General features: G+C 49.1%; 1 protein-coding gene across 2 annotated transcripts in view; it reads right to left on the reverse strand.

Moving 5' to 3' along the window:
• The window catches only part of LOC128877653 (ubiquitin carboxyl-terminal hydrolase 34-like), a 36079-nt gene extending 19792 nt beyond the window's left edge, over positions 1–16287 (reverse strand). Inside the window, exon 1 of one of the 2 annotated variants that reach the window (XM_054125166.1) lies at positions 14268–16287. In XM_054125166.1, the coding sequence (XP_053981141.1) occupies positions 14268–15375 (1108 nt within the window). In that variant the 5' untranslated portion in view covers positions 15376–16287. The remainder of the gene's footprint in view (positions 1–14267) is intronic. The other variant, XM_054125157.1, reaches the window with a different exon arrangement.
• Positions 16288–17981: the final 1694 nt, after the last annotated feature.

Consider the following 17981-nt stretch of genomic DNA (forward strand, 5'->3'; position numbering starts at 1 on the left):
ACGCGTTGAAAAATTGTTTCCGAGAATAATTCCGTGCACGCATACCGAGCAACAATAAAATTATCCGTCAAGCCCACGTTACATTACCTTGTGTGCAAAGAAATATACCCGCGTCATTCGAAATATTTTCCCATTCCATTCCATTCCACGAGTACAACGTGTAAGGATGTGATACGACATTTAGTGTCGCTACATAAATGCTCTGCAATTTCAGGTGACCTTTTCCCATTCTGTAGGAATTTCAGAGCGCATTACGTATTCGCGATAGCGATTCCATACGTTCACAGCTCGGATGGTCATTTTTTCTTGCTACAGTACCATTGGAAATAGAGCTCGTCGAAGCACACACTCGAAGATTGTAAAATTTCAATTGTGCCATTATTGCATCACGTTCGCGTTCCTGGTCCACGTTTATCCCCGTACCGTCTGCTGGACGTACTTCCTGAAAACGCCAGAGTACGCGGGGTACATGAAATGGGTGGTAACGCTCTTCGCGATTTAGCAAACCAAGGAAAAGTCATGTGTTTCCTGAGTAGACCCGATCGATGAAACTACGTCGACGAGGCTATTTTTGATAGTGCAGGAATGTCGTCGGCGAATTACCGTCGCTGACGCTGGGAACACGCTATCAGGCTATTAAGTTCTCGCCATAGAAATGTCACGTATCGGACAGAGTCAACTTGTTTCAGTTAAATTCACGAGTGACATACCAACCTTGTACATCAAACCATTAAACGCGAAAACGTATACGTCTGTTGTATTTTCGAGTCGAGATATGTATGATAAAAATTGATCGTGAATCTTGCGAAAATCTTGGAAATAATTTTTATTTGTATCCACCCTTGCTAAGTGTCTGGGTATGCCACTGCCACTCGCGAACTTTCTCGTCCACGTTCCCGCCCAATGACCGCGGCGTATTTGCCCGGAACATCGTCCCCTTTGCCCCGAACCCTCTTTCCTGTCCCCCGTTCCCTATCCCAAACCCGAACTCGTCTAGCGCCCGCTACCGGTACGCCACGAGCTAAGCTTCTCTCGTGGTGATCAACCATTTGTCACCAGGCCGCTGGATTTCCCATTTTCCAACCGATTTCCTCGCAACGACACCGATACCCCCTTCCACTACTACGCCGCCGCTTTGCCACCCTTCTCCAATCCTCTCCGCGCAGCTGACATCATCCCCTTGCGTCGTTCCGTGACGCCTCCGCCCACGATGTCGCAGGTTTTCGGGGTCGAGGAGACACGATAGATAGAATGAGACGGTGATGCCTATTTCGCTACCATTCCCCGTTACTAAGTGACGGTACACCGACGCCGATGATGGCGACACCACTCACGGATCCACGCTACCAAACAGAAGCTCATTTTCGCGGTACGCCTGCGATCTTCTGCAACCCCTGGAGGGAGATCGTTTGTTTTTCACGCGAACGCCATTGCCATTGTCATTGTCACCGTCGTCGAATCGATACCGGAGACGTAAGGGATCCCGACGCGACTCCTGCGACTTTTGAAAGTCCGAAGTATCGCGTGCATCTACTACTTGCCGAATAAATCCGAGAGAAACGAGTTCCTTCGACGAAGAGGAACTCGTTTATCCCTCGAGACTATTTAGCGCGTACGTCTATCGGAAGGGAATCGTTGAAATCGTTTCGTGGAACGATTTAGCGTATCGTTGTTATTAACCGATATGAAAAGATAATATATAGGCGGATAGCGCGAGGTAACAATCACGACACGGCATCTCTATAATGAGGATCGCGTGTGCTTCTCGGCTGAACCTCGGATACTCGAATGTCGGCAGCCGAAGGTAGCTACAACATTTTCCTCGTCTTCTGCAACCTTCTGCACCCTTCCACCTCCGTCGGAGTATCCTGCAATATCCGCCCTTTAAGGGTGAAACGCGATACCGCGGCGGCGGTTCGTTCGATATCTCGTTATAATGTGGCAACAGCTAACACTCGTTAACCCCCGCGGGTGAGCCTTGCTTCTAGTTCAATCATGTAACAGTATCGGGGGTCTTAATGCGCGCTCGAATTTTGCTTAAACATAAAACTGTTTCGGCGTTGCTCGACCGGAATCCCTGCTCTCTGCCGTTCCTTACAGCAATTTCACGACCCCACCCTCCGCTGTAATCCCCTAACGAGTTTGGATCGGCTTTAATATCCCACGACACTGATCGCCGATGATTTGCGACCTCGCGATTTCGTTCGCGAATCGCTGCTCCAACCGATCCAGCTTGTCGTTTCGCGCAAATTTTTAAATATTCCTGCAACCTGTTTGCCACTTTGCACGTTCGCTTCCCCTACAGCGGATAACAGAAACATCGATAACGTTAGCAACTATACAGCGAACTCGGTTACCAGAGGGTTTCACGTGTGCGCGAGTGTGTCGGCCGGTCGTTAAAAATTTCGCTGCTCTTAACGACCTGAAATTACAAGCCAGCCGTTTTAGTTTCCTTTCCTATCTTTAGCAAGTACGAGTCTAACGACTGAGACCTCGCTGTAATTGCGTTCAACCCTTTATGAAACACGGATTATTCGCTATCTAGGTTCCGCCGAGGAATAAATCATTCCGCTGATCGGCTATAAAGTCGATAGTAATTGACCTCGTCTAATTTAATAGCAATGGATGTAATTATCGTGGATACGCGATTCCCGATAGTTAACGACTGGATCATCAAGAACCCAGCTTTGCATTTTTTTCTCCTAAGCTCTCGTTGTTACACGCAACGTTACGATGCTCCTGAATTTTCGTGTTAATATATGGATCTTGGATATAATCGAAGCTGTGCGCGGATATAGTCGCACGAGACTCGTTACTTGCGAATTATTCGTTATTTATTTCAACCGCGTTCTAGCCGGGTTGTTCGATCGCTTAGCTATATACGAACGGTGGTAAGGAGACTAGTTGATAAGCGTAACGTGCGAATAACCAAGTTTCCAGCACTGCTGTTACAACCGCGAGAATACGAGCAATTATACCATTTATGTCGTAGAACGATACTTTTTCTACATTTTCATGCCAACGTGTATACGATAAGTTGTATGGCCAAAGTTAACGAAAATATTAAAAAAAAAAAAAAAGGAAAACTCCTATGTATTAAAGTCGCGGCGATCGTGTACGTATTGCCTGCGAATAAAATTGTTACGACGCACGACACGATCGTTCGCAGACAGGATTCAAATTACTCGACATATCAACGCGTTAAAACTACACCCCCGTCAGCTGCCGCGCGATCGTGTATCGCGCCAAAAGCAAAATCAATTTAAACAATCGCAGCGCGTTGCCACTTGGCTCGCGACGTTTTAAAAATTGCTCCGAGAGATGTTCAGATTAAACGCGTCGGTTCTTTTCTGCAAAGCTACGTGACTTACGGTTAGTTACCGAACTGTCTAATTAAAGAATACGAAACGCCTGCTGTTCATGTCCATGAGACATTAATCTAGAACAAACATGGCCGTTCTGGGCTCCCGTATCGAGCAACGCTATCATGCCTAATGCGCTAATGACTCGGGAATCGATTAGCCTCTACAGTGTAGATGTAGAGTCTACACTCTTCATTCTCGCCGGCACGTTTCCGTGCTCTGATCGCGTTTGTATGCGTTCGTGCACGGACACACGGACATTCGCGTTGACCGGAGCATGTGCACGATCTACCGACAGACAGTACCTACCTATGTACATACCCTTTGCGGAACAGGAAACGCACGTTTCAGACCAATGGCAGACGTATGCCACCGTAAAACTAACAGTGAGCAGCCTTGTTGTCCTTTCCTCATTTTTCGATCGGGAATGAACACGTTTACGAATATACCTCTGATACGGTCGGAACAGACTTCCTGTCACCAGACCAGAGAAAGCCGGAAAGAAAGAAAGGTACCCTCGTCGCACGTAAAGCGTTCAGAACCATTTAAAAAAAAAAGAGAGAATTTTTATCCGTAGCATCGTTAAATTTTTTTTCGAAATTTTTCTCCGGAGACGACAGTCGAAAAATTGCCATCGAATAATTCCCTTTACGGCGCGAACGCGTCTGTTTCTTCGTAACTAGAGGCCCGAACAGCATGAAACATATAACTAAAAAAGGTGCGATGCAATGTAACATCCACGGTGAAACCTCTTCGAGGTCGATTTAAAAGGGTACGGGTACTCCGAGATGCGCAATGACGCGACAACCTATCTCATTAATAAAATTTTTCGTCGGCACGTTTGTCACACCCCCTGCCATGACATCATTTAGCTTATGAATTATATTTAAAGTTAGGAACTAACCCTAAGCTAAGGTCGCGGGTTAGTCGAAGTTAGACCCAAGTGTGAAAGAACGCGTCTATAATTTATGAGAGAAAGGAACTTATACATCATACTTTGATCGCATCGGTAGTCGTGCAAGAAAATTGCAAGCTAGAAGCTTTAAGAGTTCTGTATCGATCAATTTTGTATAGGCGAGCGATCGTTATCCCGACTTATTTTCGCGGAACAGATTCTGTGAAAGACAATTAAAAAAAGCTCGTCTCTTTCGCTAATTTTTCACTTACCGCTACAGCAAACGTACCTCGACGAACAGCGTATCGCGTTACGCTCGATTCATCCAGACATCGACTATCGGAAAGCCAACAATGGACGCTAATGCGCCAGCGGATCACCGTGGTTCCCCGGATGAGATTTACACGAAATTAAACCCACCGTCGCGAGCAGGAAGTTGTTCGATCTCGGACGCGATAAAATCGTTTGCATACAGCGAAAAAAACTGCGTTTCTTTGCCGATCCGCAGCACCGTGCCCTTTGTTTCACTTAGCACCTCCACGCCGGAAGAATTAGCACAACCGTAAAGTTTCGTGGAAGGCATCGCGAACGTCCGGCGAGCGAAGATTACTCGATTTGCATGAAACAAAACGGAAAAAAAAAAAGAAGAAAGAAACAGAAAAATCCGAGAGGAGAAAAATGGGAGCACGAACGCGCACCAATTCAGCCGAGAATCTAATTGCAGAGAAATAGGCGTGTGTTCGAGCTGAAAGGAGAGTTCTCCGGAATCGACGGTGTTTGGTGGCAATTTCTCGACCGCTTCACGTCTTTATTCTGTCGCGTCTTTCTTCGACCAATAGCCGGGAGATGTAACAGGGCTCCACGAAAGGAGCAGGAGGGAAGGTTCTCGAACGGAAGTCTCGAATTCGAAACAATGAAGGGCCGCGGCGGTTTGACGCGAGCCTCCAAAAGGCTTTATGGCTCTATTCTTGCTTCTCGCCTCTTCGTTTCTCTTCTCGTTCGCGTTCTCGCGGCGCGGCGTGCAGTGTCCGCGTGCATTTCTTTTTCTACCTTTCCCTTTCCGTCCGTTCCGGCTGCTCGTTGGTTCGGTGTGTTGCGGTTAGGGTTGCCAACCATTTTTTTTTCTTTTTTTTTTTGGAAAGGACAATCCTTTTTCTCAGCTATTTCCGTCCTTGTTCGCTTTGGCATACGTTCATTTCTGATGAAACGACGACCGTGAATAAATTTAAGGTCGTCGAGTTCGTATTTATGTATTCGTATTACGTATTTTATACGGATAGAATTCTTGCATCAATCGAATCCGTTGCAAGGCTCCATTGTACAAACGGAAAGGAATCGAGAAAGTAAGGTGTACGCGATACAGGTGGTAATTTATTATGTATTTTTGTCCGATACTCGATGCAGTTGGCAACCCTAGTTGCGGTGCACGGCGGACCCCGTTCCCTTTTCGCGTGTACGCCGCGCCGTTAGCGGCCAATGCGGACGGGACCGAGCGACGCGGCAAAAAGGAGCCGCTCCTGCGGGCATCCTCTGACAATCAGCCCGGGCCCTGCCGAAAAATACGTGACACGCGAAAATCAATTTCAACGGTGGTTGCCCCGTCGTACCGGCCGTGAAAGCTATTATATCGGCTTCCAAAGATCGTCCATTCTTTCCCTCGCTCATCGCACGTTAGACCTTCCTTCTTCCTTATTTGTTTATTTGTACCAGACAAGAGAAAGAGGACTGTACAGTCCGTTGTATCGAATTCCATTTCACGTTTGACACACGTCGAGAGCCCTTAATTTCATTAAATGCCCTTAGTCTACATTCGATCTGTTCAAAGGCGCCTCGCAGGGAAGAAGCGACGAAGACGAATACGAAGACGAATACGAAGACGAAGGTCTGGATAAAACTCGTGAAAATCCGATAACCGTGTCAGTCGGCTCGAGCGTTTAGTCGCGCAGCCCATCGTAATCTGTGTGAAATTTATTTCTATTTGTCGTGGAGGGTCGGCGATGATTCCTTCCAGTCCCACCGTAGGAGATATCCCTCGATCGTGTCACACGGGAGTGATTCTCCTCGGCACGCGTCTCGCCGTTCTGTGGCTGAAACGTAAGCAGGGGTGGAATCGGCTAAGGAAAATCACGAGCTGTCGGTCCGGAGGGTGAGACGCGTCGCGTCGCGTCGCGTCGAAACGAGAGGGGTAGACGAATGGCTGGAACGATTATTGGACACGGGGATCCACGAGCAAACTGAGACGGATCGATCGCATAAATCTCCGCCGGCGCAGTCTAATATAAAGCCGAAGCCGACTCGGAGCGGACGAACGTCCGTCGACTAACATAAATACGACTTAGCGAGACTCGCGATCTCTACCGACTAATTGAGAATTATTCCCCCGCAATACTGCCCGCCTGGGGGTTTCTCGCTAATTTCGTTGAGTTATCGGAGGAAATCCTGTCGAGAGGAACGGCACCAGGATTACGCGGCGCGAATGGAATTGCTCAAACATGGCACAACAACGAATCACGTTTCGCTGGAATTGAAGACCGACGAGCTTCTTTGTATAGCCCGTCCTGCATAGGAGGGCTCTTCTAACGATTACCGATAGAAGGTGTCGATAATACAAATTGCAAAATGCAAAACTGCTCTCCAGCGAGCCGGGTATTTCACCGTTTGTTCGGGACGAAAATTACGCGTGGAAAATGAAACGAATTCTCCTCGATACGATTCGACTTTGTCATATTCGAACGCACCTTTTCTTTTCTATCCCTCCAACTTTTACCCTTGCCCAAGTAAAATGATATTATTAACATTTCTTTACGTCCAATTTAGCCGGCTGTGACGTTTTATTATAAGGTGTACCTGCTTATTTCGCTAGCACGGTTGTGTCAGGCTGTAATACAAAGTTGCACGAACCGCTGCAGCGTCATAATTTTCAGGCCAATCGAGTCCTTCTTGCGTGCATTAATAGTCGCGCGTATCCTCGACGGCTCCGGCCAGTCAGCAGGCGACCGTGCACGAAATGAATTAAATCCACCATCGGTCTAAAACTACCATATTTTACACCCGGTAATCGTCCCGGGCGACTCGAATTAAAAACGAACCTATTCGTCACTCGGTAATTTTCCTTCGACTCGTTCCTAGATTTCTTCGTCGCGTATCCTTCTCTGTCTCCGCGAAGACGCGTGAAACAAAAATCGCTCGGAATAATTGGAGAATCTCGTGCCGCGAGAATGAGTGAAATATTAGAAACGAAAGAAACACGTAGTACGCTTAATGCCCATCGTAAGATCTCGAAAATTTTCAAGATGGATGAAACCGGGCATGCGACGAGTGCAGCCGACGATTAATATTTAACGATTCGGCTTTGTGAAAACGCGTCGCTCCGTATCGCACGAAAAAAAAAGAAAAAAAACACAATTTTCGGCCTACAAACCTGGGAAGGTTTTTCTGTCCTTCTCGAGAAATTGGGAGGAACGGCGACGACGCAACATGATTCCTCTTCGGTTTCGAGCCAAGTAGAAACAAGCACGTCAAGATTGCACGAGAGGAATCGGATATCTTCGAAGTGGCCAACCATGCACACTTGTTTGAAAACAGAATGGTCACTTAACGCAGCGGGGGTGCCCGGTTGTCGAGAAAAAAAGTTCCGGCGGCATCCGGGCTCTCGTAGTGGGGAGTGGCAACCTGGTGTTTTGTTTGTTCGGCAAACTGTCACAACAACTCGAAACGAACGGCCCACCCTCCTTTACCTTCTCATTTTTTTTTCCCTCCTTATCCTCGAGTAACCGAGGAAATACGAGTGGCCCTTGAACGTGACTAATACTCGCGTCTCCGTGCAGGAAAAGGACGCGAGGAGAAACGATATAGCACGTGGCTGTGAGACGGAAACGAACAGAGAACGGGATGGTTGGATCCTCGAACTGATTTCAAACACGAAAAGACCGTCGTCGATTCGTGCGAATCGCGTTGCGCAATCGTATCGGTGAAACGCTAATGAGACGTTGAACGAACGAGCTCGATTCGCCGCGACGACCGCGACGTACGCCCGCGCAGCTTAATTATAGAATCATCCGAGGCAACGTAAATATTTTCATCGCAACTAGCCGAGGTACGCGAACGTTAAGGCTCGTTATTATGACTGATAATTTCAGCCGCTACCGGCCGGCTCTCTGTGTGTGTTGCCAGCGATGTCGTACTTACGTTAATTACCAGCCTGATCGTTTGTCGCTGTAACGAGCGTTTGCGGACACGTACCGACGCGCGCCAATCGAGAAACATGATTGCCAGCAGTTCGAGCATGAAAAATAACAAGCGTAATTAATATCTACGAAAAGATAGGTCTGTTAACCTCCCGACTGGTAGCCTGAGATGTTACGTTGCGTAACCGGTACAGAGAATCTCTACCAACGAATCACTGTAACGAATTTTTTACATCGGTCGATTTTGCTCCAAATTTGATCGAATCTCGACGCGATCATTGACGTACGTTTACTTATATTAATTGTAGGAAAATAATGAATGTAAACAGGGATGAGCGCGTAAACGAAAAGCGATCGGAAGACCTCTCGAGAAGGACTGGTACGAGCCGCGCGAATCGAAGATCGTTGAACCAAGTATCCGGTCGTGATCGATTCCTCGTTTGCGAGTTAAACCAGGCGAATCGGCGTCGGTTTAACGCTATTTATTAACCGTTGCGAACGCCGGTCGTTCCTTTCGGTGTTTGTCGCGTTGCCGCGCGACAGTTCTGGAATTTCCAGAAGCCGTTTCGATCCGAGAAATTTCTCGGATATCTCGTCGATATTTAAACGGTAGTTATAGTAATACACATAATCGAATCGGCATCGTTGAATGGAATATAGCTTCGTCCGGGTGTGAATTTCGCGACGAGATCGCACCATACCGGAACGACACGTTTTATTCGGAACGCGTAAACCTGCGGGAACGGGTGCCTCCTAAAGCTCCTCTTCGAGGTAGACAGTCGAAGTGGGCACATATCGTCGAGAATCTAACGATTGGGTTCCGCCGTAAATCGATACCTGCCTCGATTCTCGTACAGGGCATCGTCGCGTCGATGCAGCTACGAGAACGAAAGAGAACGCGTATCTGCGTCGAGAGAAGAAGAAGACGCAGGAGCGAAGGAACACGAAGAAAACGAAGAAGAGATAAGAATGCCGCGTAAGTATAGAGAGCATAATAATCAGAAGTAAATTGCGGATACGTGAGGCTACCGTGTTGTAGAGGGCCTCGGGCTTCGTTGGCCGCGTCTGTCTGCCTGTTCCGTCGGTTCTTCTGTTATTCTGTAAATGTATATGGACGTACACACGCATGGACCTCTATGTATACACGTATACGATGTATATGTATATATATATATATATATGTATATGGTTGTAAATATATATGTATGTATAAATATTGGTGAGAGCAAAACATGCCCGTACGTACAGGAACGTAGCAGGACACGGAGGTACGTATGATCAGAAATACCTAACCTATCGGTAATCTAATTTGAATCCCAGAGACCCTGGCTCACCGGTAATGGAACACGTATCGAATAATATTACGAGCGATTCGATTCGATATCATTCGTAATTCCGGCCCCGAGACCGCAACCCTCGGTTCGAAGGAGGTAGCCGTCTTGTCGGGCCGATCGGTCGTGTGAACAACGCATTTTATGCGTATTCCGGGTGGCTCGGGATAAGGGAACGAATTATACCGTCGCGATCATCCCGCAAAAACCGATCTACGAACGCTGCCCCGATCGCGCACACGAGCGCACGATACACCACCCCCAGCAGACTCGCAAGGTCTCGGGATAATGGAAACGATGAATTTATATCTCGGAAGCGATACGCGAGACGAACCGTCATCGCCCGGCTCGAAATGTCGTGAATTCGTTGAAACTCGTTGCTCTCGACGCGAAGTGATTTCATTCGCAGCTAGCTACAACTATCGCGCGTCAATGTTGTCGCGCCGATGTCCAACAAATTTGACAAACTTTCGTTGGATATCCAAAGACACGAAGCAGGTATCGTTAATTTCGGGGAGTTTCCAATACGCGTGCGGCCAATCACGGTACCGTATAATACACCTTTGAGCCGCTGCCTCTTTGCCTAATATTAGCCCCTTCGAAGAACGTATCGTAAATTGCGTAAAGCGAACGTGCACCGGATTTTATGCCACGCAGCCCCGGGGCACCGCGTTCCCTTCTGGTGTCTCGCCTGCTCTACGTTCTTTCGTACTTCGAACAGAGAGCAACCTGATGGCTCTTGTCATTTTAGAGATTTCAAAAAACTGTACGTTTCTTTACGACCATGTCTTTCATGGCTCACCTTTAGCTTTTAAAAGGTCGGTAGTCGAACTTTTGCAGATGCGCAATCAAGGTTGAACACGTTACATCGTAGCGATACCGTATTCGTCTCCATTTTTGTTTTTTCTTGCGGTCATCTTATCACATTGTACTTGATATCAAGGGCGGGTAGCCCGTAAATAAAGTATTATTATTATTATCTCTCTAAAAAAAAATGTGTTTACAAGCGCAGACCGAGAATTTGCGGCGAGGACTCGGATTTTTCCTGGTGCGGGAGAACGGAGTGCTCCTCGTCTGATCGACTCGATCGCGTCGGATCCGGCGCGGTGTGCCGGAGAGGATGACCCTTTGTCGATGCGTTTCGGATATTGGTTACCGTCGCCGCCGTCGAAAGTCCTTGCACGCGTTTTCTGTATCACGCTATATGCAAATGAGACATATGCTCACGCCGCGCCACATACTAAATTACTCGCGTAGAAATCGGTCGCGTATTGGTAGGCCTAAAATTACTGTACTGGTCCTGTCACGAACACGCGGGCGCGACCACGTACGCGGCCAATGGACGAGCGACGTGCAAGGACGGGTGCTCTCGTGGGCTCCTTTTGCGGGATACGACGACCCCCTCCGCCGCTGAACGTAATGCGAAACTGTCCTTTTGTCGAGGAGCACGTTTTAAAGAAGTCGACTCATCGCCCCGCGTGCCCCTGTTCCTGAACTATTTTTCTCTGCTTCCTTTCCTCTGTACCCCTGTCCGCGCGGGTAATTGGACGCGAACGGAAATTGCGGTACGAAAATAACGAATACATCCCGATGTTCGAACAATCCGCGCGCACCTAAGGTCGCGTCCTCCTTCTGTCTCATTATCGTGCCACCGACGCCGATACGGCAAAGAGAATATCGAAATCCTGCGCTTCCAAGAACAAACGCTCGACCCCTGCGGCGACCTTGTTACGCGACAGTCCACGTGTCACCGTGACAGATCGATTCGCGTGTCGCTACAATGCTACATAGACGCCCGAGATCGATGAACGGGCCTTATCGATGCTCCGACCGATCCGAGCATTGCCGTAGTTTTCAAGTTAGCAAAACCCGACTTGGCTAGGCAATTTACCGAATCGGGAGTCTTCCTCCGCCAGCTCGTGTAAACAAGGGCGAACCCTAGACCACCCCTGATATGGTAAAGCTTACAGACGAACGCGACACTGGATAAAAATATTTTCTTCTTAATTTGTGAAAGAATCCCATGCGTATCCTCGACTCGAAAACGACCAACGACGTACGACTAAAAGATGTAAAGCCCGAAAGATTCGATCTTCGACGCTATCCGATCTACAGGTTGACCACGTCTCGCTATATCGACGTTTTGCTACCGTTACAAAGACTATTTTAGTCTAAGCGTTCGATAATACGTAAGTATACTTATCAACACCTCGTTTCGCTGTTTAACCGTTTGAATCGTTACGGTCACTCCGTGTATAGAAGGAATCGTAGTATGGACGATAACGTTCCAACAGTGCCAGGAAATCCGCTTTGCGCCACTCCCGAAGAAATTTGGTGTTTGCACTGGTAGGCATGGGGGGAGAAGCAGGGGCTTGAGGAATCGTTTCCCTTTTTCTCGAACAAACACAATAGCGGATGGGGTTGTAAAACAATTTGCCGAACCCGTAGTAAACAATGAACGATCACGAGGATGGTCCTTGGAAAGAACCCTCGAGCGCTAGGATCCTCTCCCCGTACCCCTCGGCTATTCTCGTTTCATAAACCCTTAATTTTACGATGATTATTGCTCGGGACCTCTGTGCGTTTCTTTTTCGGCGATTTTAATCCCGCCAACGACGCCAAACTCAATTTTGTGGCCTAACCCCCGGCGCGGACCCGAGTTACGGAAAACTGGGTTTTACGATTCTTCGAGAGACGAGGAACGAGGAGGCTCGGGAAAAGGACTCGCGCGTTTGTGTGGTCCGTAGCGCGTCTACCGTTCCCACTCGGGGTTTTACTGCTCGAGTAATTGGATTAAAGAACCAGAAGAGAGATTGCCGACGCGGACGGGCCGCACTGTTTGTGCGTCAATTTTAAACGAATACCATCGGTAAATCCAATTTTTTAGAGTTACCCCGGGGGGGGGGGGGGACAACTTTTTTTTCTCAAAGATCCCGTGCGCTACCTCGCCGGTCGGAGATTGGTTTATTTTTAAAATGATAATTCTATTAGGGGTATGGGGCATCGCGACGAAGGATATCGCGAGCAATGAACCGCAGACGGAACTTTTACAACCAGCAATTTCAGGGGAACTGAAAGCTGCATCGGTAAAATAGAGCAGCGCGCGATTGGTACGTACCTGAGCGACGAACTGTTATTTCCCTTGTGTAAATCGTTACAAATTTTAACGCAGAAAAATGGACAGCGGATACCGCCGTTGAAGGGAACTCTCTCTCTCTGTCTGAACAATTCCAAAGAATAAACGAATAAGATTTAGCCGCAAACGTGTTGGTACCAACAATCTACTACGATACATAAGTCGTCCGGAGCGTTTCCATTGACTGGGAAACGAAATAAACATCGATCGCGACGTCTTTCTGAATGGCGCGGGGGCGAGAACACGTTTGTCGTTCGTCGGTGTGTATTCCATTAAGCTTGAAGCGTAATCGCGTACTTGTCCCTCGTGTGCCATCAATCGTCCCCGCAATCTCGCTGCAACCGCTGCGAGAGATTGATACTTCCGTGTCTAGGATCGACACGTAGAACAAACTCGACGGGGAAGAGTCGGGAGAGTGGTGGCTAAGAATCGCTGAAATAAGCGCCACAGACGACCGCGAGGGAGGAAAGGAAGAAAAGATGTCGTCGTCGTTCAATTACGGTGCACCTCGTAACAACCACCGTGGACAGCTACTAATATTAGTAGCGTTCGTAGAACCGTGCTTCCGAGGAGTAGCACTCGAAACGTGCTCGGCGATTCCGATGCACGAGTTTCTTGCCTCTAAAGATCTCGTTTACGACGTCAATCCCTATCGAGGATTCATTCGATAGGAAAAGGAACCGACAACGTTGTCGCAGAACTTTCTCGGCACAAGTTTATAATATCTGAAATTTTCTCTCGACATACAAAAGTACGTACACGCATCTGGCAGTACACGAACTACATTCGTATCGATATCAACGCTTCCATTCGTTCCGATATATTTCATAATAGCCTTACAGAGTTCATTTTTCACTTCGGGACGAGTTAAGTACGAATTTATTAGATACCCTCGCGTGCTGTTCCACGCCGGATGTCACAGATGGTTGACGAACAGATGAAGAGATCACGTCATGCTACCGCGGTACAATCAACGCGAACCGAAGCGACTTTTGGAGCGGTTGGAAGGAATATTGGTCGACAGACTTGAAACAGTATTTGTTCGTGTGCCTTTGAGAGGGCAATGAGAATGCTGTTATTAGCATTGAGAATTTGGATCACCAGAGTTGCATGGCGCATCGTTGCACGTGTTATTTTTCCGATGTCGTGACGTTATTCGATGACTGGCGCACGATACCCGTAATCAGTTTCTACCACAATCACATTTTCATGCTAATTTCCATGTTTTCAGCACGTAACGCCGATCCAATCCAAGAGTTGTTCGTTTCGTGCAAACATTGGATGTATTTTACGTATTTTCGATCAGCCGATAGATTTATCGGGAATTTGGTCTTTCTTTCGGTTTTACGTACTCACCTTGGCTGTGCTCGCCAGCGTCGAACGTTTTGCTCGTCATTTGGAAGAGAGCGTCGAGGGGGCTTCCCTGACCCGTCGTCCTCTTTCCGTGATGACCGCTCTGAGAGCCGTGTTGCTGGGAGGTTTTCCTCTTGAACTGTTGCTGTTGCTGCTGTTGTTGGAGCGCGGGATGATGCAACGCGGGATGGTGCAAACCGTGGTGCAAACTGTGATGATGGGCCAGGGGATCCGGACTTCCGGAATCGGAAACGGAGCTTCGTCCGGACGAGGAGGAGCTACTGAGAGGAGGTTCGCTTATGGAGCCGGACATAGAGGCCAACGACATTCCCATCAGAGAAAGGTCTCTCGCCGCGGTGGAATGGTTGTGGTGATGATGATGTAGGTGGTGCTGATGATGCGACTGCTGTTGCTGATGGATATGATGCCGGTGATGGTGGCCGAGACTGGATTCGACGGTGTCCCAGGGACGTACGATTTTCGCTTTTGGTCTGTGCGACAGGATGTCTAGTATACTGAAAGACTTTACTCCTCGTTCGTTCGCGTCCCGGTCCCTGTCGTCCTCCTCGTCCGAATGCTGCACCTGCACCATCTTGAGACGTTTCAACGGTTTGAAGTAATCGTCCGTGGCACCGGCCGCCGAGGCACCGTTACTGCTAGCTCTGCTGTCCATCTCCTCATCGTCCTCTTCGTCCTCCTCGTCCTCTCTCAAGGTTGTAACGGATTCGCCGCCGCTGCTCTCGCGAGTCCGCAAACCTCTTCCATTTGACATCCTGTAATCGCCACTTCTCGAGTAGCTATCCTCGTCGTCGATCACGGACTCTCTCGGGTAACTTCTTCGCGGGCTTAGTCTCTCCGCGAACTCTTCTCTGGATCGGGAGAGTCTCTCGTCCTCTTCGGTACTCGGCGTGACCACCACGAGAGGCAGAGGACTCGGGCAACCGACGGATATTTCGTCCTCGTCGTCCTGAGCGTCAGCCCGACCGGGAGACCCTCTGCAAGGCGTCCGTCGGAGAACCGGCGAGCCTAGGCAGCCTGGCGTGGTGCCACTGGAAGACACCGTCGTCGACGGCGACATCGTGTACGATTCCGTCATTTCCGTGGTACACATTCCGGAAGGATAATAGCCGGGACTCTGTTTCCGGAGCCTCCTCGACTCTTTCGATTCGCGAAAGGAACTTGCTACCGCGATCAACGACGCGTCGAGCAGCGCATAGGCTCTTTCGATCTCCGTCCCGCTCCGTTTGCGACGGATTAGAATATTTCCTCGCCGCAGGTTCTATTGGCGCGTGGCTGTTCGCGCGCACCCCCGTAACGTTCACCGATCTCTTTCGAAGTCATCGAAAACCGACGGTACTCTCGATCGAATCGTCACCAATGCTTCGCAAGCGGAGCTACTTCCCACGGACCGATCGAGTCATCCCGTTTCACCAACGATCCAACACGTTACCGCCGCTCGAGTATTTCACGCAGTTAGTTTACGTTTTCAACGGTGCACTGTCATTGTACTTGCCGTCGATCGTCCTCAGTCATCGTCTCGACGGTTTTCGTTACATCACAATCTCTCGAGCCTCCCACCGTTGCGCGTCCGTCATTCCTGAAATTCTCGATGCGAATCGCGAAACGGAGCAGACGAACGGTAAGACGATACGTGAACCACTGGGAGCACCGAGTCGAGTCACCGAGTCTTCTCGAACAGTTCGCTACACTTTTCTGTCTTCCAGTGGCAAAAAGTCAGGCTCCGTTTCCGCAGCGGACGAGAAACTGATTCACTCGCGTCTAAGATTTCGCCGTCTCGTCGCGACACCGAAGCACAGCTATGACGCACAATGTCCGAAGAGTCCGATCGTCCCGAGGCCAGTCAAGATTGACGCGAGCATGCGAAACGAGCGGTCGGTTCGCGGCCGAGAAACGTCAATACGTCGATGTTGAAACGAGCTACGAGCTACGAGCTACGAGAGTTCGAGGCTCGCTATCAGGCCAGTTCAAGCCAGTGACTCGAAATGGTACGGGGACGGGAATCTCGGGCCGGTGTTCCTTCATGGGCAGGCGCTTCTCTCTCGACCGCCTCGATCCGATGCGGAGGTGGGAGCGCGATCGTTCGAATCCCCTACCACGGTTAGCTCGAGGTTGCAACAACTCCCCTCGATGGGACGAGCCTAACCGTGCCGGGTTAGGTGCATGGGCGGGCTCCAGGTTAGCCCTGCCTATCCGAACCCCCTAACCGTGGTCCCTGCGACACGGCAAAATGACGCTGCCTCGATGGAATTTTTACGAGACGTACTTAACGTCCTGTGGCGCTGCCGGAGCGGCCTCAACAGTGCCCGTCCTTCGTCCTTCCTTTCTCCGCCGCCTCCGCGGTCAGTTTCTCCTCGTCGCTCTTCGTCGAGCCTCGGCGAACCTCTTCCCGTGCTCCGGGGACCCGGCTCCGAACGTGAGATCTGACCCTCCACGACGAAAACCTCGTCTAACGAGGCCCACCGTGATTTCATCCCACCCGGGCCGCCGATTTCTAGGTTCCGCTCCACCGGGAGTTATCGGCCGCCGCGCCGTGCCGGTGGCAAAAACCGGGCACAAGACTTGGACCCGACGATCCTGACTTTCTGGAAGCTCTTTCCACGGCTACCGTGTTTTCCGAAGTTTCCGCGTTGATCGTACAGCTTCATCGGTTGTTTCCGATACTTTCGCGCGACGTTGATACACCGAAACATTTTCTATTCCACCTTGTATAACGTGTAGGCATCGATAGATTATTGCGAATCCCTTGACACGCGTTTGCTTAATGGTATCGCAACTACGATACTTGTTTAATCGATAACGTTTGCTAGCAAGGAGACGCCCATCGATAAGGTGTTACTCCGTTTCAGTCGGACGCGTGTTACCCAAACTGTTAAGCCGCAGCTGAATCTTGGAGATCCAAAGTGTAGCTTTCAACTCCGATTTCGGCTAACGGATAAAAGATCCGGTAGCGAGTTTAAATGGGGAACGGTTACGAGTAGTACAACGACGTATAACCATGCGCAACTCTGGTAAATTATCAACGAGCGTTATCCGATTCCACGAAACCCAATTCCAAAAGGGATCCGAACGTAGCGATTTAAGTCGTATCTGTAAAAAAGAAACGGAAAGCCAAGAAACTTGTTACTTGTCTCTATAAAATTATTTCACCCTGAACGCAAAGTTTCCGTTCGTTTTGCTTTCGGTTGCGCGGTGTCGTGGTCTTTTTGGTCTCGCCGAGCGCTTCGATCGCACCTCAGCGATCGATCGATCGCGACAAGCGGAAGTCACCCGCAGATATCGCGGCGAACATGTTTCCGGAATGGCTGGAAACGTCGTTCGTGTAGGACAATCGAGGAAAAATGAGGACCGAATGACGTCGTTTCGAGCGGCGCTCGTCCAGAACGGGTCTAGAAAGGTATCGCGACTATTACATACAGATTATTATCCCCCATCGGTCCTGAGAATCGATTTAGCCATGTAATTGTAGCAATCTTGTCGACAACTAGCAGTCGATGTCTCGACGCGACAAGAAAAATATCCTTCAAGTTCGAGTCGTTAGAAATTGCACACCGCCTCTTCTTGCTTCGCGAAGATCGAATTCTGCTCCTTTATTCTTTCACAGTTCACTAGCACCGAGAGACCGTGTATTTTTTGTACATTTTATTTCTCTCTCTCTCTCTCTCTCTCTCTCTCTCTCTCTCTCTCTCTCTCTCTCTC

The sequence above is a fragment of the Hylaeus volcanicus genome, chromosome 1 (genome assembly GCF_026283585.1).
Source record: "Hylaeus volcanicus isolate JK05 chromosome 1, UHH_iyHylVolc1.0_haploid, whole genome shotgun sequence".
Lineage (NCBI taxonomy): Eukaryota > Metazoa > Arthropoda > Insecta > Hymenoptera > Colletidae > Hylaeus > Hylaeus volcanicus.